Source organism: Bombina bombina, chromosome 2 (assembly GCF_027579735.1).
Source record: "Bombina bombina isolate aBomBom1 chromosome 2, aBomBom1.pri, whole genome shotgun sequence".
NCBI classification, from domain to species: Eukaryota; Metazoa; Chordata; class Amphibia; order Anura; family Bombinatoridae; genus Bombina; species Bombina bombina.
The window spans coordinates 30097763-30119734 of record NC_069500.1 but is presented as its reverse complement, the minus strand read 5'-3'; the positions used below and the strand labels follow the sequence as shown (position 1 = coordinate 30119734).

Genomic DNA, 21972 nt, shown 5'->3' with positions numbered 1-21972 from the left:
GTGAGCACCGTAAAAGATCTTCCATAAAGATACTGTTGTAATTTTTTCAAGGCCCACACCAGCACCAGACACTCCTTATCTATAGCCGCATACTTCACTTCCTGGGGTAGCAGCTTGCGACTGATCTAGGCTACCGGGTGCTTACTGCCGCCTGCTCTGACCTGGCTCAGAACTGCTCCCAACCCAGAAGTAGAGGCATCTGTGTGGACACAAAAACGTTTATTTGGGTCTGGAGCAGCGAGAATGGATGCTGACATTAGGGCATTTTTGAGGCGTTGGAAGGCAGTTTCACACTCTGGGGACCACAGGACCTGTTGAAGAAGGTTTTTCTGTTAAAAGTCAGTAATGGCCTTGGCTATCGTACTGTAGTCAGGGACAAATCCCTGCCATTCTGCAGAAAGCCAAGACCTTGATTTTCGTCTGGGGAGTGGGCCACTGGGAAACAGCCTCAACCTTAACCCACTCTTCTGAGATACTGGACCTCAGACATCCCTATGCTACATTTATCCGGCTTTAAAGTCAGTCCCACAGCTCTAATGTGGCCCAGCATAGTACCCAGGTGCAGCAAGTGTTCCTCCCAGGTATCGCTGTAGATCACAATATCGTCCAGATATGCACAGGCATAGTCCTGGAGGCCATCTAGGAGTCAATCCACCATCCGCTGGTACATCGCCAGAGCATTTTTCATCCCAAACGGCATGACTGTAAACTGGTACAGGCTGAATGGGGTGATGAACGCCGACTTCGGGAATTGCTTCTGTGTCCAGCTGAATTTGCCAGTAACCCTTGCATAGGTCAAGTGTAGTCACACAAAAAGCGGGTCATACCATCCCGCTTCTGCACTAACACTACTGGGGAGGCCCAGGGGCTATTGGATGGCTTGATGACTCCTAGATCAAGCATCTCCCTGATCTCTTTCCTCATCCCATCTCTAACTGCCTCGGGTACCCGCTAAGCTGCCTGCCACAGCGGTGTTTATCCCAGGGTCTCCACATGGTGCACTGCCATGGTAGTGTACGCAGGGGCGGTGGAGAACATCTACTGATGCTGGCTAAGGGTCCTCCTGATTGGCTCCTTCTGTAAGATCCCTAACTGCTCATCTAATCTCACTGCCTCTATTCCTAAACCATCCCTAGCCCGCTTTGGCAACTCCGGCAGGGGAAGCTTCTCCAAGTCTTCCCCGGCAGTAGCGCATATAGCGGCTACCTCTTCTGACCTCCCCTAGTATGCTTTGAGCATATTCACATGGATGGTCAGCTGGACACTTTCATTGGAGCATTTAGCCACCAGGTAGGTAGTGTCACAGAGTTGTTTTACCACTTTATAAGATCCTTGCCAGGCGGCCTTTAACTTGTCCTCCTTGGTTGGCTTCAGGGCGAGAACTTTCTGTCCCACAGCCAAGGTGCAGTTCTGGGTGGTACGGTTGTACCACTGTTTCTGTTGTCCCAGCACGTACTGAGGTTCTCCCAGACAGCAACCATAAGTTCTTTCAGTCGGTCCCTCAAAGCTAGCAGATATCTTACGATAGAGGTCTCCCCTCCTTCCCAGTGGGCTCTAAGTAAGTCTAGTGGCTCCCTCACCCTTCTCCCATACAATAGCTCAAATAGGGAGAATCAGGTGGATTCCTGCGGAACTTCCCGATAAGCAGACAGGAGATGGGGCAGGAATTTCTCCCAATCACTGTGAGAGGTTGCAAATGTCCAAAGCAATTACTTCAGAGTTCCGTTGAACCTTTCACACAGTCCATTCATCTGGGGGTGATAAGGAGAACTATGCAGTGGTTTTATCCCGCATAGTTTCCAGAGTTGCTGGGTCAGTTCCACAGTAAACTGAATTCCCTGGTCCGAGAGTATTTCCTGAGTGAAACCCAACCAGGGAAAGATCTGTATCAGGGCATCCGCCACTGTCTCTGCATGGATATTTGTTAGGGGGATTGCCACCGGGTAGCATAATCTACCATGGTTAAGATGGGGTTTTTTTACCAGAGAGACTGGGGTGAAGCAGGGGTCTAATCAAGTCTACAGCAATCTGGCTAAATGGCTCAGATATTATCGGTAGGGGATACAGGGAAGCCTTGGAGCGGTCACCCTTCTTGCCCACCCATTGACAGGTATCGCACATCCTACAGTAGTGTCTGATGTCCCCTGTGATCCCGGGCCTGAAAAACAGCTGGGTAAGGCGATGGTGGGTCTTGGTCATTCCGAAGTGACTGGCTAGGGGAATATCATGCCCGACACTAAGCAGGTGACGCCAATAGTTCTATCGCACCACCAGCAGTCGTTTGGGCACAGGGTGGGGGCCCTTCCTGTCAGTGACCCAGGAAAGCAATCCTTTCTCCCACTCTACTCTCTCTCCCTCCAAACCTCCAGGGTCAGTCCCTGCTCTATCTCTGTAACTGGCCAGGGTAAGGTCAGTCAGGGTGTCTTTGGCAAACTGAGCAGTGGAAGTCCAAGGAAAAGGGGAAAGGGTCAGGGCAGCCGGCTTAGATACATGCTAGCATGTGGGGGATATATTGGTTTTTGCATTAACGACTGTTTTTTCTCTATGATTGATAGGTGTTTGGTACTTTGTATATACTGTATGCTATTTGTTTGTGGTGAGTGTGGAATTGGCAGACGATTCTGCTCTGCTTTTTTGCATTAAAGATCTTTTTTTTCACTGAGTGCAGCCTTGTCCTTCTTTAGCAGGCTACTATCAGTATCCTGCTCTTACTTTGGTTCTTTTGGTTTACTTATATGTACGGAACTGCTAGCACCTGTTAAGCGCACTATATTTTGACCGTGTGCACCCCGTTTACTATAAGTGTTTCTAAACTAGAAAGTTGCTTAAAATTGTATGCTCTTTCTGAATCCTGAAATAAATTTGGGGTTAGCATCCCCTTAAGGATAATGACTAAATGTAATCAAATGTAATAAATAGCAGAAATGCAGATTTAGCTTTCAAGCATGGTTTAGTGTTGTACTTTCCTCTAAAGTGTTCTTGTATCGTTATTACTGCTGACAACATATAATGCTGTGGCTGACACACAAACTAGAGGAGTTAGAGGACTAAATTAAAATGTCTGCAAGGCCCTAGGTTACATTTACAAAGTTATTACGTATGTTTTGTTTTGCATTTAGAGTTTTTATATCTCTTCATTAACATTATGGCAGGCAGTCTAACAGATTCACACTTGTTTCGGTTGTTAACTTGTTTTGATTGAATATCTAATTCCCTGAAATATGATAGCACTTATAAAACAGTATACTCAATCAAAACTAATATTTATACTACCCCATGGCTAATCAAGTACATGTTTCCACCTATAATGAGGACGGGCAAGTTTTAGCACATTACACCTCTGTAGTTGACATAAGAAAACTTATTCCATCACCAGAGGGAATTGGGCAGACATCTTCTGTGAGTTTAGGGCACACTACTCCATGCTCTAATAGATAATGGCAATACTTTTATTTAAACTACTAGAAACTGGGTACACCATCCTCTAGTGGGGTTGAGCGCACGTGTTCATCCTCTATTGGAGAATGGAAGACAAGCCTCTCTTAAACTGGAACTAGGCACACATGCCCAAGCTTTAATGGGGATTGGGCAACCTTCCTTCTCTGGTTGGCATTGGGAACACCACTCTGTCACCTAGTAGATTGGGTATCACTACATCATCTACATGAGATTTAAGACATCTTTCCTTTTTCTAGTTTTTTTGTGATTTTTTCCCCTAATCTACTGGTTATTAGATATACTTCTCCTTCCTCTAGTGGGATTGAGCATGCTTACCTTTTAACTAGTGGAACTGGCCCTAAGTATCTATCTTCTAGGTGAGACACACCTCTTTCACCCATTGGTGACTGGAACTTTCCATTGTCTAGTAACCCTGGTTGTCGTTCACCTCCCTCTGTTGGTATATGACACTTCTCTCTTCTTGATTAGATCTGGCATACCTATGTATCTTGTAGAGGAAACTGAGACTCCTTACCTTGTTCAGTAAGAAGCATTGGCCTCTAGTTATCAAGCTGTCAACCTCAAATACACTGGAATTCCGCAGCGTATTTGTGGCGAGGCTGATTCGCCTAAGTTATCAAGCTCTACACACCGGCAAAAGTAGAATTTAGTGACGTAAGTTTCGATCGGCCGGACTCAGTCTGACACAGATCAATTCTTACGTCACTCCAGATGTTCCGAACACAAGTTCGGCACAATCTGACTACTTTTGCTAGTTATCAAATAACTAGCAGGTACGCTTGGCACTTTTCCGGCCCAGCGTACCTGGTTTTCAATCCGCCGCCCTGGAGGTGGCGGATCCCATAGGAATCAATTGTACCTAGTTAAAAATAGCTACAATATAATTATTAGTAATATTGTAGCTATATTAGGGTTTATTTTATAGGTAAGTATTTAGTTTTAAATAGGAATAATTAATTTAATAAGAGTTATATTTATTTAGATTTATTTAATTAATATTTAAGATAAGGGGGTGTTAGGGATAGTGTTAGACTTAGGTTTAGGGGTTGATAATTTTATTATAGGTTGCGGCAGTGTAGGGGGGCAGGATAGGGGTTGATAAATTTATTAGAGGTGGCGACGGTGTAGGGGGGGCAGATTAGGGGTTAATAAGTTTAATATAGGTGGCGGCGGGGTCCGGGAGCGGCGGTTTAGGGGTTAAACAATTTATTTAGTTGCGGCGGGGTCCGAGATCCGCAGGATAGGGGTTAATAAATGTATTATAGGTGGCGGCGGTATAGGGGGGGCAGGATAGGGGTTAATAGGTATTATGTAGGTGGCGGCGGGGTCCGGGAGCGGCGGTTTAGGGGTTAATACATTTATTATAGTTGCGGCGAGGTCTAGGAGTGGCGGATTAGGGGTTAATAACTTTATTTAGTTGCGGGGGGCTCCAGGGGCGCCGGTATAGGGGGTAGAACAGTGTAGTTTAGTGTGGGTGCTTAGTGACAGCTTATCAATAAAGCTGTGAAAAAGCCGAAGAGCAGCGAGATCGGATGAGTGATAACTATCACAGTCCGCTGCTCATCGCCCCGTAATTGGTGCGCGTTTTTTTGACAGCTTTTTTGATAACTTTGGCGAGCGTATTCAGGTCCGTGGCAGCGATGTGAGGCAAGCTTAGGCGGGCGTATTGGGGCCGGCGAAGGCAGGTAAGTAGACGGCTTGATAACTAGAGGCCACAGTCTCCATCTTCTAATGAGGATTATACAGAATTCTAAATCTTCTAGTAGGAATTAAACATTCTTATTTATCCTTTAGAGTATTGGGTACACTTTTATCTTCTCCAGTGGCAATTGGTTGCGGCTGTGCGTTTCAATGCATCTTTTTTGTACTGAATCTATCAGTCTTTCTCAGCACTAAACCACTTTCTATTACTTTCTTTTGTTGAAAAACCTTACAATGTCACAACAACAGTCCAATAAATAATCACATACACCACACAAACACACGCACATCCACATATGAATGCACATGTGCAACTGCGCACCCACATGCACAAATGCATGCACATACAAACACATGCAAGTGCACACACACACACATCCCTATGCAAACACACACTATGCCTTAATATCTCGCTGATTTTCTTGTTTTTCTTAATACTTTCCTTACCCTGACTTTAATTACTGCAATAGAGGAAATAGATCTGGCATGAGGATGTAGGTTCGATCCCAAAATCAGTATAGGGTGCAATTGTTTTTGCCAAAGCTGATTTGTTTATTTGTGATCAGCAAATATGGAATTAAGATTTGTGCATAACTTACAGGAGAAAAGAAATGAACATTTTTAGGTTTTGTCTGATGCAATGATCTAGCTTTGAAATCTGTTCTTACGTTTATACCAGACTGGCGTTGGTCATATATCAAATAAATGTACATAATCCTATTATGGCCTTAAAAGTGATTCTCCCTTTAATAAACTAGTTTTGCAGAAATTAATCCTTAAGATGCTAAAGACAAGCTGTGCGCAGAACTAGTTGGTATAATTGGTATTGAAATGAAAACAAAGCAGTATATAGTTAGTGTAATTGCTATACACATGAATATTTTCCCATGAGAATCTGACTTTATTCTGATGAAAGGGCTGAACTGTTTATACTTGCAAAAGAGATATTTTGAAGGTCTTGGCCAGTAGATAAATTGTAAAAAAAAAAAAAAAAAAAAAAAAAAAAAAGGAGGAGGAGGAGTATCCAGCTGCTGGGGAAAACTTGTTGGAAGTTGCAGAAATTAAAGTGGTACTAAGGATGTTTAACACATAAATAGAGCAAAGAACGGCACAAGACTCGGTGTAGTCCTGGAGAAGCTGCCAGAGTGTGACAAACACACAGAACATTGTCACAGCTGTGTCTGACCTTCTAGCCGGCTAACAGACATGACTAGCCACACCTGTATGATGTTACTGCTCCTAGATCTGGCTGTAGTATCATTCCAAGGTAAGAATCTTCCTTATTTTATTATCTGCCTACAGACAAGTCAGGGTAGAGAGAAGTTAGGCTACAGACAAGTCAGGGTGTTAGTAGAAGTCAGGATACAGAGAAGTCAGGCTGCAGAGAAGTCAGGGAACAAAGTCAGGTTGTTATCATGCAGTGCTTAAAAAGAACAATCCTGGCTTCAATTTGTGTATGAAAACTCTGCTGATTGTTCTGCAAATGTGATGTTGCTGCACTGACTGTTACAGACACATTGACACACTGATATCAAAGCCATAAGACTCATTTTCTTCAGACTTTTTTTAGCCAATATTTATGATATAGATTATATTCCAGTTGAAAACTTTAACGTTATTTTTTTTATCAGATGCTCCTTTAAAGTCTTTAATATATATATACTGCTCCATAATCCTGATGAGGCGGACAGGAATCGCCGGTAATCAAACCGATCGAGTACGATTGGGTTGATTGACACCTCCCGAGTCAGCAGGGGGCGGTGTTGCACCAGCAGCTCTTGTGAGCTGCTGGTGCTATTCTGAATACGGAGAGCGTATTGCTCTCCGCATTCAGCGAGGTCTTGCGGACCTGATAGGCACTGTCGGATCAGGTCTGCAAGACCTTTAATAAATAGGCCCCATTGTTTGAATCTGTGGACATGTTGAAATATTTGTTTTATTTAATTAGTGCTAAATAACAGTATCATAGAGGAATTGAAGTGTTTCTTCTGTGCTTAATTGATGTATTAAATATTTGTCAGATTTCCTCAAAATTAACAAAAATATCAAATTTCTTGCATTTTATAAGCCTGTTTAGTTCTAATTAAAAAGATATTTTGTGGATTTCAATTTAAATCCCAGAGATAAGTCCCAAGATCTTTACAATTCATATTAGAGATGATCTAGGGTGATGGGATTTAAGGAAATTTCAGGGCTTGGATACCATAATCAATTAACTATTTCAAAGTAGTTTTATTAAATGGTTTAAAAAATATGACCTTAATATCTATTGTGTAGAAGAAAGGGAGAGAGGCAATAGGATAAAAACCAACTGGCCTATGGGACTTAATAAAGTTCAGGAGAAAAACTTTATAGAAAGAGGGGATATTTATAGGACAGAAACCAGTAGTGGTGTTAACGACAAACTGAAAGTTCATTAATGCATGAGATGTGCATATAGTTATCATAAGAAACAATGGAAGAGACATGAAAGACAAAATCAAACCTTCATGGGTGAGACAGAGCGATTTTAATACATTTAATGACTTTACAACAATTATAAAATTTAATTTGTTATCTTGGTCTCGTTTGTTGAAAAGCATACCTAGGTAGGATCTGGAGCAGAAATTAAATACTTGGAAATAGCTGGCAATTGGTGACTAAATCCATCTTCCTCTTCCCATTGGTTCATCAGTTGTGTTCAGCTAATTCCCATTAGTGCGTTGCTGCTCTGCAGCTGACTTTAACTATGAGTTTAACCTTTTAGCAAGATTTGAAAACAGAGTTATAGGAAGGCAACAGTACATGTATACAATGTTTTAAAATGTTGGTGCATTTTCTGTTTGCACTTTTACGTCCCTTTAAACATATTTAAGAAGAATGTATAGACATATATGAGATATTACTCACTAAGTAGTATAAATGTAATGGTGAAAGACAGCACCTTTTTCTGTCTGGGGCACAGGAATGGGTTAGCCAGACCCCAATGTAAATTTCAAAGAAGTAATTTTCCAGCCTCCAGTAAGATTTAAAAGACCTTTATTGTTCTCTTGCAGGGTCCATCATATAAACAACGTTTCAAACCTATACTCGATTCTTAATCATGTCTCATGATTAAGAACCGAGTATAGGTTTGAAACGTTGTTTATATGATGGACCCTGCAAGAGAACAATAAAGGTCTTTTAAATCTTACTGGAGGCTGGAAAACACCTTCTTTGAATATTACTCACTAAGGCATGAGGTAGATGATATATAAACTTCATATCTATACTTTGAGCTAGACTTAATAATGAACAGCAGAAAATGAATAAAGATCTACAGCATACATTATTTATACTATTCCTAAACATCACAGGCTATTATATAGGAAACACATGCAGTCAGAGGATGAGAGGTAAATGTATAAATAGGTATAGAGGCTAAACAGTTAATTAGACATATGAAAGGGACATTATACACTCATTTTTTATTTCCATAAATATTTTGTAGATGATCTATGTATATAGCCCATAAAGGTTTTTTTTGTAAAAAAAATGTATAGTTTTGATTATTTTTAAATAACATTGCTCTGATTTTCAGACTCCTAACCAAGCCCCAGTGGCGTCACTAGGGTTGGTGTCACCCGGTGCGGTAAGTTATGGTGTCACCCCCCCCCCAGAAAGCAGAAACACACAAAAACACAGGCACACACACATACAAACACTGAGACACACTTAAAAACATACTCAAATGCACACACAAACACTCGGAAACACACTCAGACACACACACAAAAACACATACACAAAAACACTGACACACACACACAAAAACTCAGACACACACAAAAACTCAGACACACACAGGGCCGGATTTACATCTCAGGTGGCTGTAGGCACAAAAACCTGAAGCGCCCACCCCCCCAGAAAAAAAGTGGAAAAAATGAGGACTTTTTTTTATTATTATTATTTAGGACAACTAAAAATAAATATTAGATGTAAAATTACATTTTCCCTTTTATGGAGATACACAAATACACACACCAATTGCAATATTTGTTGTAATGGAAGCTACACCAAAAATCAATATTCACTTGACTCAAATGGCCATACAATTTCTATAATGTATAACAAAAACAAATCATGTTAATCTTTTAATGCAAAATATTCTAAAGAAAACCCTATTTAAAGGGACATAAAATGTGACAGTTTGCTGGGCATTTTATTATTGCACTAGTGCTTGCACAGAAGTGTGTTAGCCTCTTGCAAAAACACATAGTTAATGTCAGTTCTGAGACAGCAATACACATCTGTGCAGACCCAGATGGGCTCATAGGACATGTTTATTGACAAGCCATTAGTGTATTGCTTTTCTGGAGATGACTTTGACTATGTGCTTAACATTTTGTTGGAGTTAAACACAGTTTTGTGTAAACAATAGCAATATTAAAACTAGCAGCATGCAAGCTCATCACCATCAACAACCTGTGCAGCCAGTGGAAAATTTTTTAAAATGTAGGTATTTTTTTCCACTACATGAAAAAAATCTTGTAAACTCTGATATTTTTGGTACAAATACACACAGATGTTACATTTATTTTGTTCTGAAATATAAATATCATATGATGTTGCTCTCAATGTAAAACATGGAATGTTGTAGATTATATGTAATCCAGGGGTCAACAAATGTGTTTAAAATTAGAATTTAGAAATTCAATTTACCACAATACAAAAATACCACTCTTACTTGATAAAAGAACAGATTAACAATTTTTAATGTGATGTATATGTGTGTGTGTATGTATATGTATGTATATATGTGTGTATGTATATATATATATATATATATATACACACACACAAACAAATATGCCATGTGAGTGGTTTACACACATACACATTTTACAGCCTTACAGTCTACAAACTTTGTTGTCAAAGTGCCCTAAAGGCTGTAAATCACAATTGGCAACTTGTAATAAAGAGCAGAGCAGCTAGTCCCACATAACCTCCTCACTTCCAAGGCCTTTATAGAACAAAAACATTCATCCTGAAGCAGAATTTAAACTCCTGGCTATAAAAAAGGAATACAGCACATAACAAGTGAATACACTGCAACCCTCTCTGGTAGCCAAGGGGTTAAAGTGCTCTGCTTGTTATGTTTTCATTATAGGCAGCATTAGAAGCCTTGTACAGTCCTAACCTGTTCTGAAGCTTTCATTCCTCAAAAAAGTGTCTGCTACACATGGAGCTTGGCTGTGTGAGGCAACAGAAGTACATAAAATAAAAGTGAAACTAAACATGCCTGGCAAAAATGGGAGGGGATTAGTTTTAATCTTTGCCCCTCTCTCCTTCATGGCTTCCTCAACTGCTGTAACATATTCCCAATGAAACACTCGACTTTGTAGGCACCTGGCAGCACAATTCTTACTAAAATTAATGCCTTCCATAAAATTTTTTTTTTTTTTTTTTACTGACAGGCAGGCGCCCCTCACTGCAAGGCGTCTGTAGGCACATGCCTACTGCACCTAATGAGAAATCCGGCCCTGGACACACACATACAAAATATGTAAACTGCACTGCATTAATTATAAAGCTCATGCTTTAGAGCTGCTCCCTGGCTCAGCAGAGCATCAAATGAAAGAAAAACAGAGCACTCTAAAATAAATCACTGAAGAAAAGGTTTAGGCGCGCAAACTATGACAATTCTGCTCTCTGACTCTGTTCCAACTCTGTCAGTGCACAGCCCCGGGCCGCGTGCCTACCGCTTCTTATGGCCAATCACCTCTGTACTCTGCTCACCCCCAGACCCCCACCCGCCCTCCAACCTGTTCAGTGTGTACTTAGTGTACCGTAACCGTAAAGGTCTGGTGGGCATCATACGTGGCTCCTTCACTTTAGATACAGTGTCAAACAGTCATGTGGTCAGGTGCCAGACATCCCCTCATGATTTCCCAGTTCCCGTTTAGAGAGACAGCACAGCAGTGAGTGACTCCACTGCTCCACATGTCACTGAGCAGTGAGCACAGATAGGCAGGCAGGTTTAGGCTAGCAGCGCAACTTTGCAAGCCCCACGGCACACCCACAACATTCATAGAGAAATTGGGCAGGGGAGAAGCAAAGTACAAACAAGCAAAAGCAGCTGGGAAAACTATTTGTTGAAATTGCAGCACTGGCTCAAGGGGCAAAAAAATTGCGTGTCTACAACTTCCCCAGTCCCACTAATGTTCACAAATACCAGCCCCTCTAATAAAAAAATGTATGCATCTCAACTTTGTATTTCTTTGAATTTCAATAAAATTAAAAAAAAAAAAAAAAATATGTGTCACCCCCTGGAGGGTGTCACCCAGGTACGGCCCGCACCCCCCTAGTGACGCCACTGCCAAGCCCCAAAGTTTTATGTGAATACTATCAGCTACCTTCTCCAGCTTGCTCCTGTTTGTGTAAAGGGTCTATTCATATGCAAAGAAGGGGGAGGGGGGAGTGTCTTATTTGCCACTTGCTGTGGGCTTTCCAGCTACCTTTTCAACAGAGCTAAACTGAGAGCTTCTAAGTAAGTTTTTAAACAGTTTTATACTGGATTTTTATATCAGTATCTGTGCATCTTATTCTTTATAGTAGTGTCTATTACATGCAGTTATATGAAAATGAGTGTATACTGTCCCTTTAAGCCCTATTGGAAGAGAAAATATAATTAAGACGGAAAAAACTAATGCAGTAATTAGGGTTGACATTTTTTAAAGAGATTAGGACATATAGCTTTGTCTAAAAAATTTGATTCATGGGAAATGATAAGGAATTCAGTTTATTAATTTATTTTTTATTTTCTTTATTATTAAGAAGAAGTCGAAAAAAGATAATAATATTAAAGGATATTCAGTATCTGAAAACAGCACCATCATCTACCAAGTAATAGTGTATTTACATGATGTACTGCCCTGGGAAATCTGGGAAATCTTTTTCCTCTCAAACCCCTACCAACAATATTTTCTTATGTTTACCTTATCTATTTCTCACAACCACAGGCCCAGGACACATGGAAGAGAAGTGCATGCTTGCTGGACAGCCATCGTTAACTGATTTGTAATATGAGTAAATAATAAATATGATAAAAAATTGAAGCTTATGAGTGGGGTGGTTTCATGCCATTTAGTTACCCTTGAAAACTTGCAGTCCCCAAGATATGCTGTCCTTGGTTCGTGCCTATTTGACCTGGTCATAGCACACCCCTGAAGCTGCTATTAAGTGAATCCATATTATTAGGAAGAGTAAGTGAAGTGATGTGTGCCTATCTGAGCTTGCTGTGCTGTAAAATTGTGCAGAACCTGTTTTTTCTCGAAGTGCAGTGTAAACTGCACACACATACTGCAAATATTGTTTACCCTGGGAACCAGGAATTGATATATATTTCTTTATTTTAGTGTTAAAGAGTTGTAGCTTAAGATAATTAATAATAGCAGTGGAGCATAGCTGTGTGACTATTTGTAGTTATTTACATTATAGGCCAACTAGCTGTGTTGGGAAAAGAAAACATAAGTTTCACCTTTTTTGTGTGCAGAAAAATAGTTATTGCAGTCAGTTCAACTTTGATTTTAAAGCTGCACTTTAACGTTTGCTGTGTGGCCAGCCATAGGGGTAGATTTACCAAGCAGTAGATGCTACTATCTACCCCTGCCGGAAATGTAAGTTAAGAAGCAGCGGTCTAAAGACGACTGCTCCTTAACTCGTCCGCCACCTCTGAGGCAGTGGACAGCAATCAGCCTGATTGGATATGATCGGGTTAATTGACACCCCCTGCTAGTGGCCAATTGGCCACGAATCTGCAGGGGCGGCATTGCACAAGCATTTCACATGAAATGCTTGTGCAATGATAAATGCTGACAGCGTATGCTGTCGGCATTTATCGATGTTGGGCGGACATGATCCGCTGCATCGGATCATGTCCGCTCAAACATGATAAATCGGCCCCATAGACTGCAACTGAACTGGGTTCCTTGCTTTTTTGGGGCGCAAAATAATTTATAACTAAAGTTTAACCCTTGGTGTACAGAAAAACACTTCTATCTAATTGCAGTCAGTTCAACTTTGATTTTAAAGCTGCACATTAACTTTTGCTGTGTGTCCAGTCATAGCCTGAAACTGTACTGGCCTGCTTGTTTTTTTTTTGAGGGTGCCAAAAATTCAGAATTAAACTTTAACCCTTTGTGTGCCAAAAAACACTTCTATCTAATTGCAGTCAGTTCAAATTTGATTTAAAAGATGCTTGTTAATTTTTGCATTGTAGCCAGGCATAGCCTGCAACTGTCCCCCCCCCCCCCCGTACCCTATAAAATGCAGCAGGCCTACCTATTGATAAATATATATATATATAGTCTACCCCCAAAACCATCTGTACCAGTGTTCACCAAGTGCCACCATCATTTCTACTACTGCCAGTTCCTCCACTCTCCCAATTTTCCTCCAGCTGGAAGGTTTTCTCTAAGCAGCAACAGCAGCAGCAGAAGCACAAACATCGCAGGCAATTAGCTGTCACATTTTCATTTCCTGTTCTGTACTCATATGTTAAAGATAGTAGTATACAGTAGCTATAGCTGACTATCTAGCAATGTGGTCTCCTGCTTAACCCAGTCTGATTGTAGTTATTTAGTAAAGTTTTCAAGGGCCTATGATCAGTACGCAGGTTGAATGCATGTTCCCATAGATAAGTTCTTCACACTGCTCACTGTCATTTGCATTTATCTTTTATGATTTCATTACAGAGTTCTAAGTCTGTCAGATTGTATTTTCCTCTTAAGTGACAACTAAATTCATCTCTTTTTGATAAAAATGTACACACTCACATAATCAGCTACTTCTCTTAATTTTATGGTCATAAAAAAGGAATTTTAATTTTAAGCCATTTTACTTCTAGATGCAAGCATTTATTAATAATAAAAAGTTTGAAATGGAGACCCCCCGCATTTGAACTTTCAGCTACTCCATCATCCACAAGACACATGCTGGAACTTCACTACTTAGTATTCTTCCAGGAACCACTTCATGGTTTTCAAGGAAGGCATCCATCTTTCTCAAGGGATGACAGAACAAGAGTATTACTTGACTGTGACTGGCAGTGTTTTGGCTTAATTTCTCTAGGATATCCCTAAAAGGCTCTCAATCCCAATGAATTGACACAGGAAGCCATACCATGGAGGATAGCCCTCTACTGCTCAAACATTCCGCAATCTCCAAAGTTGATTTCTACTTAGTAGTTATATTGTATTGCTTAAGACGGTGCTGGAGAAGCCCTTCCTTCTTCTTTTCTTGCCTTAGAAGGTGACTGCATTTAACACTATGGCCTGCAATTCTTCTGCACCGCAGTGTTTTGTGTTTTACTTAAATTACGCTTTATAAAAGCAGACCAAGAAATAAGTGCACCAACTTCATAAAACAGAAGGATCCAAATGTAAGTTTTGGTTTAAAACACTGGCAAGATAATGAGGATGGTTTAAAGCTTTCAACAATAATTTAAAGTTTTGGCACGTCTTTGTTCACCTTCCTTGAAAGTGTAGGGTTAGTGTATGAAAATCTAGAGGGTGGTCAACTTCCTAAAAATTGCTGCCTATGCTGTTCCTGCTCTGTGGTGGTCATCGGCCAATGACAAATCCTTGGGAAAAAGCTAGGAGAAGTGTGCAACAGAGTATCAACACATCTCTTTCTTTGCTTGGTCTTGGATTCTTCCATTTGTTTAAAGCCATATGTGTGTACTAGAGGCAGTAGTTCATTATGAAAACATCATGCTGAAGGCTGGCCTAGAAGTCAGAAAAGTTGTTCTGTCAATACATGGAGTACACACGTTAGGAAAAAGAAACAGACAAGTCTGTGGTTGCTGCAGTACTGATTCACTTTCCACATCATTGTGCATCTCTCTGAATTTCCCTCCCTTTACCATAGCCCCAATTTAAAAGTAGATATTTCCCTTCTGTTTAACTTGGGTTTCTGAGAGACACTGCTCTTCATATCTGAATTTAGTGTACAAGGATAACTTCAAACATGTTTAAGAAGCAAGTGAGTGGGATGATGAAGAACTTTATTTCCATTCACCCATACTACTTTCACTCCACTTGCCACTTTTCTTGGAGGTGTATTTATGGGGTTGGTGCACTATAATCCAGAACCCTACTTTAGTACCTTTGAGGCCCTCCCTGTTCAGTGGTTTTCATTATCTGTCAATGCAAAATTCTTAGGGAATTGCTGGCCCCTATGTCCATGTGGCACTAGACTCATGTTGCCCTCCTCCTCCCCTGGAGGTGTATTTTTGAGGTTTATGTACAGTCAGGTCTACCTACCTAGTTCAGTTACTCTACAGCTGCCTGCTCCTGCCTTTCCTGCTCTGTGTTTGTCATCATACGTCAATGCCAAATCCTCAGGGAACTGCCGGCCACTTTGTCCAAGGGACTCTAGTAAACACGTTTGTCCTCCTTTTGATGTTTGTGTACTATTACTACCAGAAGCCTAGCTTGGTTACTCTGCTTCCTGCTGCAGCCAGTCTTGTTCCTGCCCTTCTCTGAGTTGAGTCTTCAAGGAGAACTATTAACTACAAACTTGTAATGGATGTGTGAGAAAGTGAGGAATATGGGAATAAAAATAAAAATGAGAGCGTTAGTTAAATGGAAAAAAAAAATCATGGAAAGGTTGAAGTGGTGCCTTTAATTTCTGTTTATTGTTTGAATTCTATTTGTAAAACTTGTTTCAGTTCCTAATTATTCTCGTGTCCCAGTTAGCAATAAAGGTTTGGATTGTTGTTATTTTCTAACAGTGTAATTTTGTGGGTAAAAGGAATGTTTTGTGGGCTTCTTATAGGATTTAATGCATTGTTATGAATTTCAGCTCAACAGAAATTCTCGTCTGAATATTTAACCGAACTAAACGGGCCAACAAATGAAATTCTGATGACCTGAATCGATCGAAAAATCCGAACAAAATTTTTTGTACGTGCTAATGTCTAGTTAATAGATACTCCCTGCTAGCACTTATTTGCTGTGAGATACTTCCTGCAAAAGTTCATTGGTTGATACATATGATTTCTTATTATACACACTGTTATACTTCATTTTAGGTCTACATTGCTTCTATTTCATATTCTATCATGAAAAAAGTTTTTACAATAAATAAAGTCAGCTGAGCACATCTGGTGAGCCAATTACAAGAAGCACATGTGTGTAGCCATCAATCACCAATAGCTCGTTCCAGTAATGCTTTGCTGCAAGCTGGGTATGCTTTACAGCAAAGGATACCAAAATATTGAAAAACATATCTGATAAAAGAAATAAATTGAAAAGTTTTTTAAAAATTGCAGGTTTTGTTTTAATGTTTTGGCTGTGTTTTCATATGAATGATAATCATAGTGTTCCTTTAAGAGATGTGATAAACTTAAGGGGTAATGTTTTTTTATGAGAGGTCATAATTTGAATTTAGATTGTTTGGTCCTCATGGTTCGGATCTTCAATCAATGTTTGATTCTTGATCGGCAGAAGTTCTCCAGCTGTTCAGGTGAATGTGATTGATTTGTCTTACAGGCTCATGGGCCATTGAAGGCATCTCATGCTGTCTTAACGTGAGTAACAAACAGATTCCCTCCAGAAATGTGAAATGTTACAAACTACAGGATAAATGGACCGGCTGCAACCTCAAAGCTGTGATGTAAGTGTCTAAATCTTCCACAATACCAATTTCATTGGTTTGTTGTTTTAGACAGACAGATAGATACATAAGTGGTGTAGGTATTTAACTTTCCTCTCGTTGCACTATTAAAAAAATACAACCCATCTCACATTTTTTTCCTTTGAAACTTTTGCTCATTCTCTTCCCTCTCTATACATGTTGATTTTATATATCACCCCTCTGGTTCCTCATCTCAAATTCTTGATTATTTTGAAGCCTACGGTCTGTCACAAATGACTGACCCTCCCCCTCACAAAGATGGAGACTCCCTTGATTTTCAGCTATCGATGCACTCTCTCAATCTTCTCAAATTCCCCTTTTCCTTTTTCTGACCATCATCTCCTCACTTATAACATCACAGCACTTCTTACAACCCTCACTCCATCTAACCCTCACACCAAACTCCACAGAAGCATTAAGTCATTAGATCAGGACAATCTCTCCAACTCTCTCAAACCTCTGCTCTCTTCTATCTCATCCTTTTCCTGTCCTGACCAATCTATCTTTCACTACAACTCCACTTTTACATCAGTCCTTGACAACTTGTCTCCTCCTACCATAGCTTGGAAGTCACACGTTCATCCTCAGCCCAGGCATACACCTCTCACATTTTACCTATGTTTGCACACTGCTGAGCGACATTGGAGAAAATATTAACATTCAGTTGACTTTCCTCACTACTAGTTCACCTTGAATTCTTATTATTCTGCCCCTAACCTCTCTAGGCAGGATTACTTGTTTAATCCTATCTCCACTATTTCTTCAACAAATGTCCGTTCTCCACTTTCAATACCCTTCTCCACCCACCCCCATCACCTACTACAACTTCTCTCTCAGCTCAAGATTTTGCTAGCCACTTAACAACAAAATTGATTACATCAGAAACGACATCACCATACTACCAGTCTCCAACCCCCTCAATATCTTACAATCATTCAAAACCCACAAAGACAAATTCAGCTCTTTTGCCCCTGTTACTAAGGAAGAAGTTTCTGCGTTTATATCATCCTGTCACCTCACTACCTGTACCCTCGATCCCATCCCCTCACAGATACTCCCCTCCTCATCTCCTAACCTTACCCCAATCCTCACACATTTTCAACCTATACCTCAGCACTGGTATATTTTTTCCTCATTGCTTAAACATGCACTAGTCACACCAATCCTCATAAAACCTCTTGATCCGGCCTCCTCATCCAACTACCGCCCTATTTCCCTACACTCCCTTGCCTCCAAAATTTGTGGAAAGGCTAGTATATACACATACACTTCCTCACATTAAACTCCCTCCTTGATCCATTGCAATCTGGATTTCACCCATAACACTCCGCAGAGACAGCAATCATTAAGGTTACAGCAAAATCAAAAGGCCAATTCTCTATGTTAATCCTTCTCAATTTGTCTGCATCCTTTGATTCTGTTGACCACGCTCTCTTGCTCCAAACCCCTCCATTAGAAGGGTTCTCTTGTGGTTCTCTTCCTACCTGTCTAGCCATACCTTTAGTGTAGCCTTCTCTGTTGCATGCTCTGCCTCTTTACCACAAGGCTCTGTCCTTGGTCCCCTTCTCTTTTCAATCTATATGTCATCATTAGGTTCCTTAATAAAGTCCCATGGGTTTCAATATCATTTGCATGCTGATGGCACCCAGATATACCACTTTGCACCAGATTGTTAGGAATTATTATCCCGGGACAATATTGGAAGATGAGTCTTGGATGAAAACAGTGACCTTCTCAGACGTCTGGGAAACAATTACCAAAATAACACACACAGGCAGGTTATCATTAGCAAAGGTTTCGTTTATTGTGGACCCAAAAGCACAATATATAGACGTGGATACATTTGGGCACACGTGGGCATTTCTGGTGCGTAGCATCATCTTATTGGCCAAGCCTAACACAGTAATATATTTCCTACTGGCCTTATTGGCATGCAACGTAACATATATGAAAAAAAAGAGACAGACATGAAGAGGAGGAGAAAAAAATGTATTTTGTAGCAAAGAAAAAAATGTATTTTGCAGCTTACAGGAAATCATGTAGACAGTATATGGGTCATGGAACTTAGCTCTGAGCGTTGTGGTTAGGCTACAGGAAGCAGGTGTGGAACACAGGCAGAACAGACAGAAACTTATGTTAGCAAAATAATGTTAGCAAAATTACAAGTGGTGTGAAATAAGTACATAGGTAAAGTGTGCAACACAAATAAGTGATGTTCCCTGACAATTCCCCTCTTTAGTCATAACAATGACTACTACTGGACTAACGTCTGGAGTGGAATGGGACATTTTTGTATGTGGTATTAGCAGGATGGTATCGACGATGTTGTGGAGTTCGAGTAGGTTGGTGTGGTAGAACCTGTAGGTATTGTGAGATAGGGGTTTGGGGTGGCAGGCGTGTATGTTTAGCAATGCAGAAAACAACTATCTTAAAACAACAATAACAGAATAGTATAAACAAAGCAAGGAAAACAATAAAGGTACCAATATTTTTTAGCCAGTCTAGGAAGCCTAAGCCAGTGAAGAATTTATCCCAGGGGTTATCAATGCCTGAGTTTTTCTTTAATTCAATGGATAATTCTTCCAATTTCTTAATAGCAAGCGTTACTTTTCCAGTGGGACCTGTATTATCTGGTATGAATGTACAGCATGACCCACCAGTTTGATCATCAAGAACTTTACACACCCCTCCTTTCTCTGCTAAAAGCATTTCTAAGGCCATGCGGTTTTGGAATGTCATGTAAGAGGTTGGGCCGAGTTGCTCAGCAATGCCTTTAAGGGCATCTCTGGTATAATTAACAAAACGTTGTTGATTATAAAATATATAGTTTATCCAGTCTACATTTTTATTGGCAGTTATGATGGGGAAGATGGATTCAAATCCAGCTTTAACCTGGTCACGGGCCTTAAATTCATTTGGGACCCCCCTTGGGACCCCTATAGCGTCTATGTATACATGGGGGTCAAAACTACCTGGGATAGCCTTAGTCTGTCTCCGTGTACGATGAGAGGAGGTGTGGTGAGTGTGTATGTCATCTACACCTAAAATGTGGAGAGGCATGATTACTTTTGCTAGAGCACATTCCCCAGACCATTGTCCCTCTAGCCTAATGCGGATTTTCATATCCCCGCAAATCCAATATATGTCACCTAACGACTGAATGTGGTTATAGGTGTTGAGGTTACTATACTTATAACAGTACCCAGATGTAAAGTTACCTAAGAATCTACCTTTTCCTGTGCCCCTATAACAAGTGTAGTTACCAGGATATATAGAAATTCCCTCACTGAGGTGTGGGGTTTTAGTAATAATGGGGTATTTTTCCTTCCAGGCAATACAGGTTGACTGATTAACAATGGTATTAGTATACAGGCTGAGAAAGCAGGTACGTGCTGTGGATATAGATGTTACAGAAGGGACTGTGCGACCAACTTCACCCCTCTTTAGGCACAACTGTTTTCTGAGACGTCCTGGACTGGTGATACAGATGTTTCAGAAGGGACTAGACAGCCAGCTTCACCCCTCTTTGGACAGAGCTTTACCCTAGATGCGTGGATCCAGATGGGCTCCTGGGCTGTGAGGATGGCAGTACGAGTGATGGCCACAACTTCGGTAGGTGGACCGTATAGGAAGCCTCCCTTCTTTGCTTTATTCAGCTGTCTGATGCACACTGTGTCTCCGACCTTGAAGCTGTGGGTTGGTTCCTGTGAGGGAAGAGGAAAATGAGAAGCCACATCACCATAGTTGCCATTCAAAACAGAGATTAATTCATGTACATATCGTTCCCTGATTAAATCTAAATCACCAGTGACTATGTGTGGGTTCCTGACCCAGGGAGTGGGGAACGGTCTACCCATTAAAATCTCAAAAGGAGACAGCTGAGTGGATTTGCTTGGGGACATCCGTACCTCAGCTAAGACTGCAGGTAAATGATCCTGCCATTTGACCCAATTCCCTCCCGTGGCCTTAAGGAGTTTTTCCTTAATGGTCCGGTTCATCCTTTCTACCACCCCTGAGCTCTGGGGGTGATATGGTATGTGAAACTTCCATTTTATCTGTAAGTGAGTTACCAATTCCTGCAATACCTTACTAACAAAAGCTGGGCCATTGTCTGAGTTAATTTGCAGGGGGCAACCAAATCTGGGAATGACATCAGTGCAAAGGTGTTTCACTACTGTTTTTGCGTCTTCCCTAGTGGTAGGAAAGGCCTCAGGCCAGCGAGAAAATTGGTCAACTATGACCAGCAGGTAAAACTGTTTGGTTCCTGTTTTAGGTATGTGTGTGAAATCTATCTGCAGGTGGGTGAAAGGTGCGGGTGGTGGTGTTAGATGTTCATGTTTTGCAGGTTTATTGTTGTGTTTGGTTTGCAGACAAGTGATGCAACGGTTAATGTAAGATTGTACATGTAACTGTAGATTTTGTATGCAGAAGTAAGGTTTGATTAACTGTAAAGTGTTGTGGATGCTCAGGTGACTGACACCGTGGGCTTGTGAAATAAAAATGGGTGCACTAGTTTCAGGGATACCAATGATTGTCCCATCTTTCCCCTCTTTCGAATAAAACCCCTGAGGGTTTAATTCGAGCTTCTGAGAGACCCAGTATTTGATATCAGTGACAGTGGCAAACTGCTGTAGTGACGATGTGAGCACATCGTCGACCAGAGAGGGTGCCACAAGTATGGGATAAACACTGTCTTGAAATGGAGAGATCTTAGCTGCTTGTTTGGCTACTGTGTCAGCTAATGCATTACCCCTGGCAATAGGATTGTTAAGGTTAGTATGTGCTCGGCAGTGTATGACAGCTATTTCTTTTGGGAGCAGGATGGCTTGTAAGAGTTCTGTGATAAGTGTGGTGTGACTGATGCTTTTACCGTCGGCAGACTTGAAACCTCTTTGTTTCCAAATCATGCCAAAATCATGTACCACTCCAAAAGCATATCTGGAGTCGGTATAGATATTTACAGAGGCATCAGCAAAAAGTTCACAGGCTCGAGTGAGAGCTATTAATTCAGCTGCCTGAGCAGAATTATGCATGACACAGGAAGATTCAATAACAATGTCGGGAAGCTGGACCACTGCATATCCTGCAAGGTACGTGTGGTCATCTGGGCGGCGACATGAGCCATCCACAAAGACGTCAGGGACCCCTGGAATA

General features: G+C 40.9%; 1 protein-coding gene across 1 annotated transcript in view; it reads left to right on the top strand.

The window, feature by feature from the left end:
• The first annotated feature begins 6246 nt into the window (after positions 1 to 6246).
• Positions 6247 to 21972, top strand: part of LOC128648381 (C-C motif chemokine 13) — a 38926-nt gene continuing 23200 nt past the window's right edge. Inside the window, exons 1-2 of the mRNA XM_053700986.1 lie at positions 6247 to 6427; positions 16674 to 16797. Of these exons, the coding sequence (XP_053556961.1) occupies positions 6367 to 6427; positions 16674 to 16797 (185 nt within the window). The 5' untranslated portion in view covers positions 6247 to 6366. The remainder of the gene's footprint in view (positions 6428 to 16673; positions 16798 to 21972) is intronic.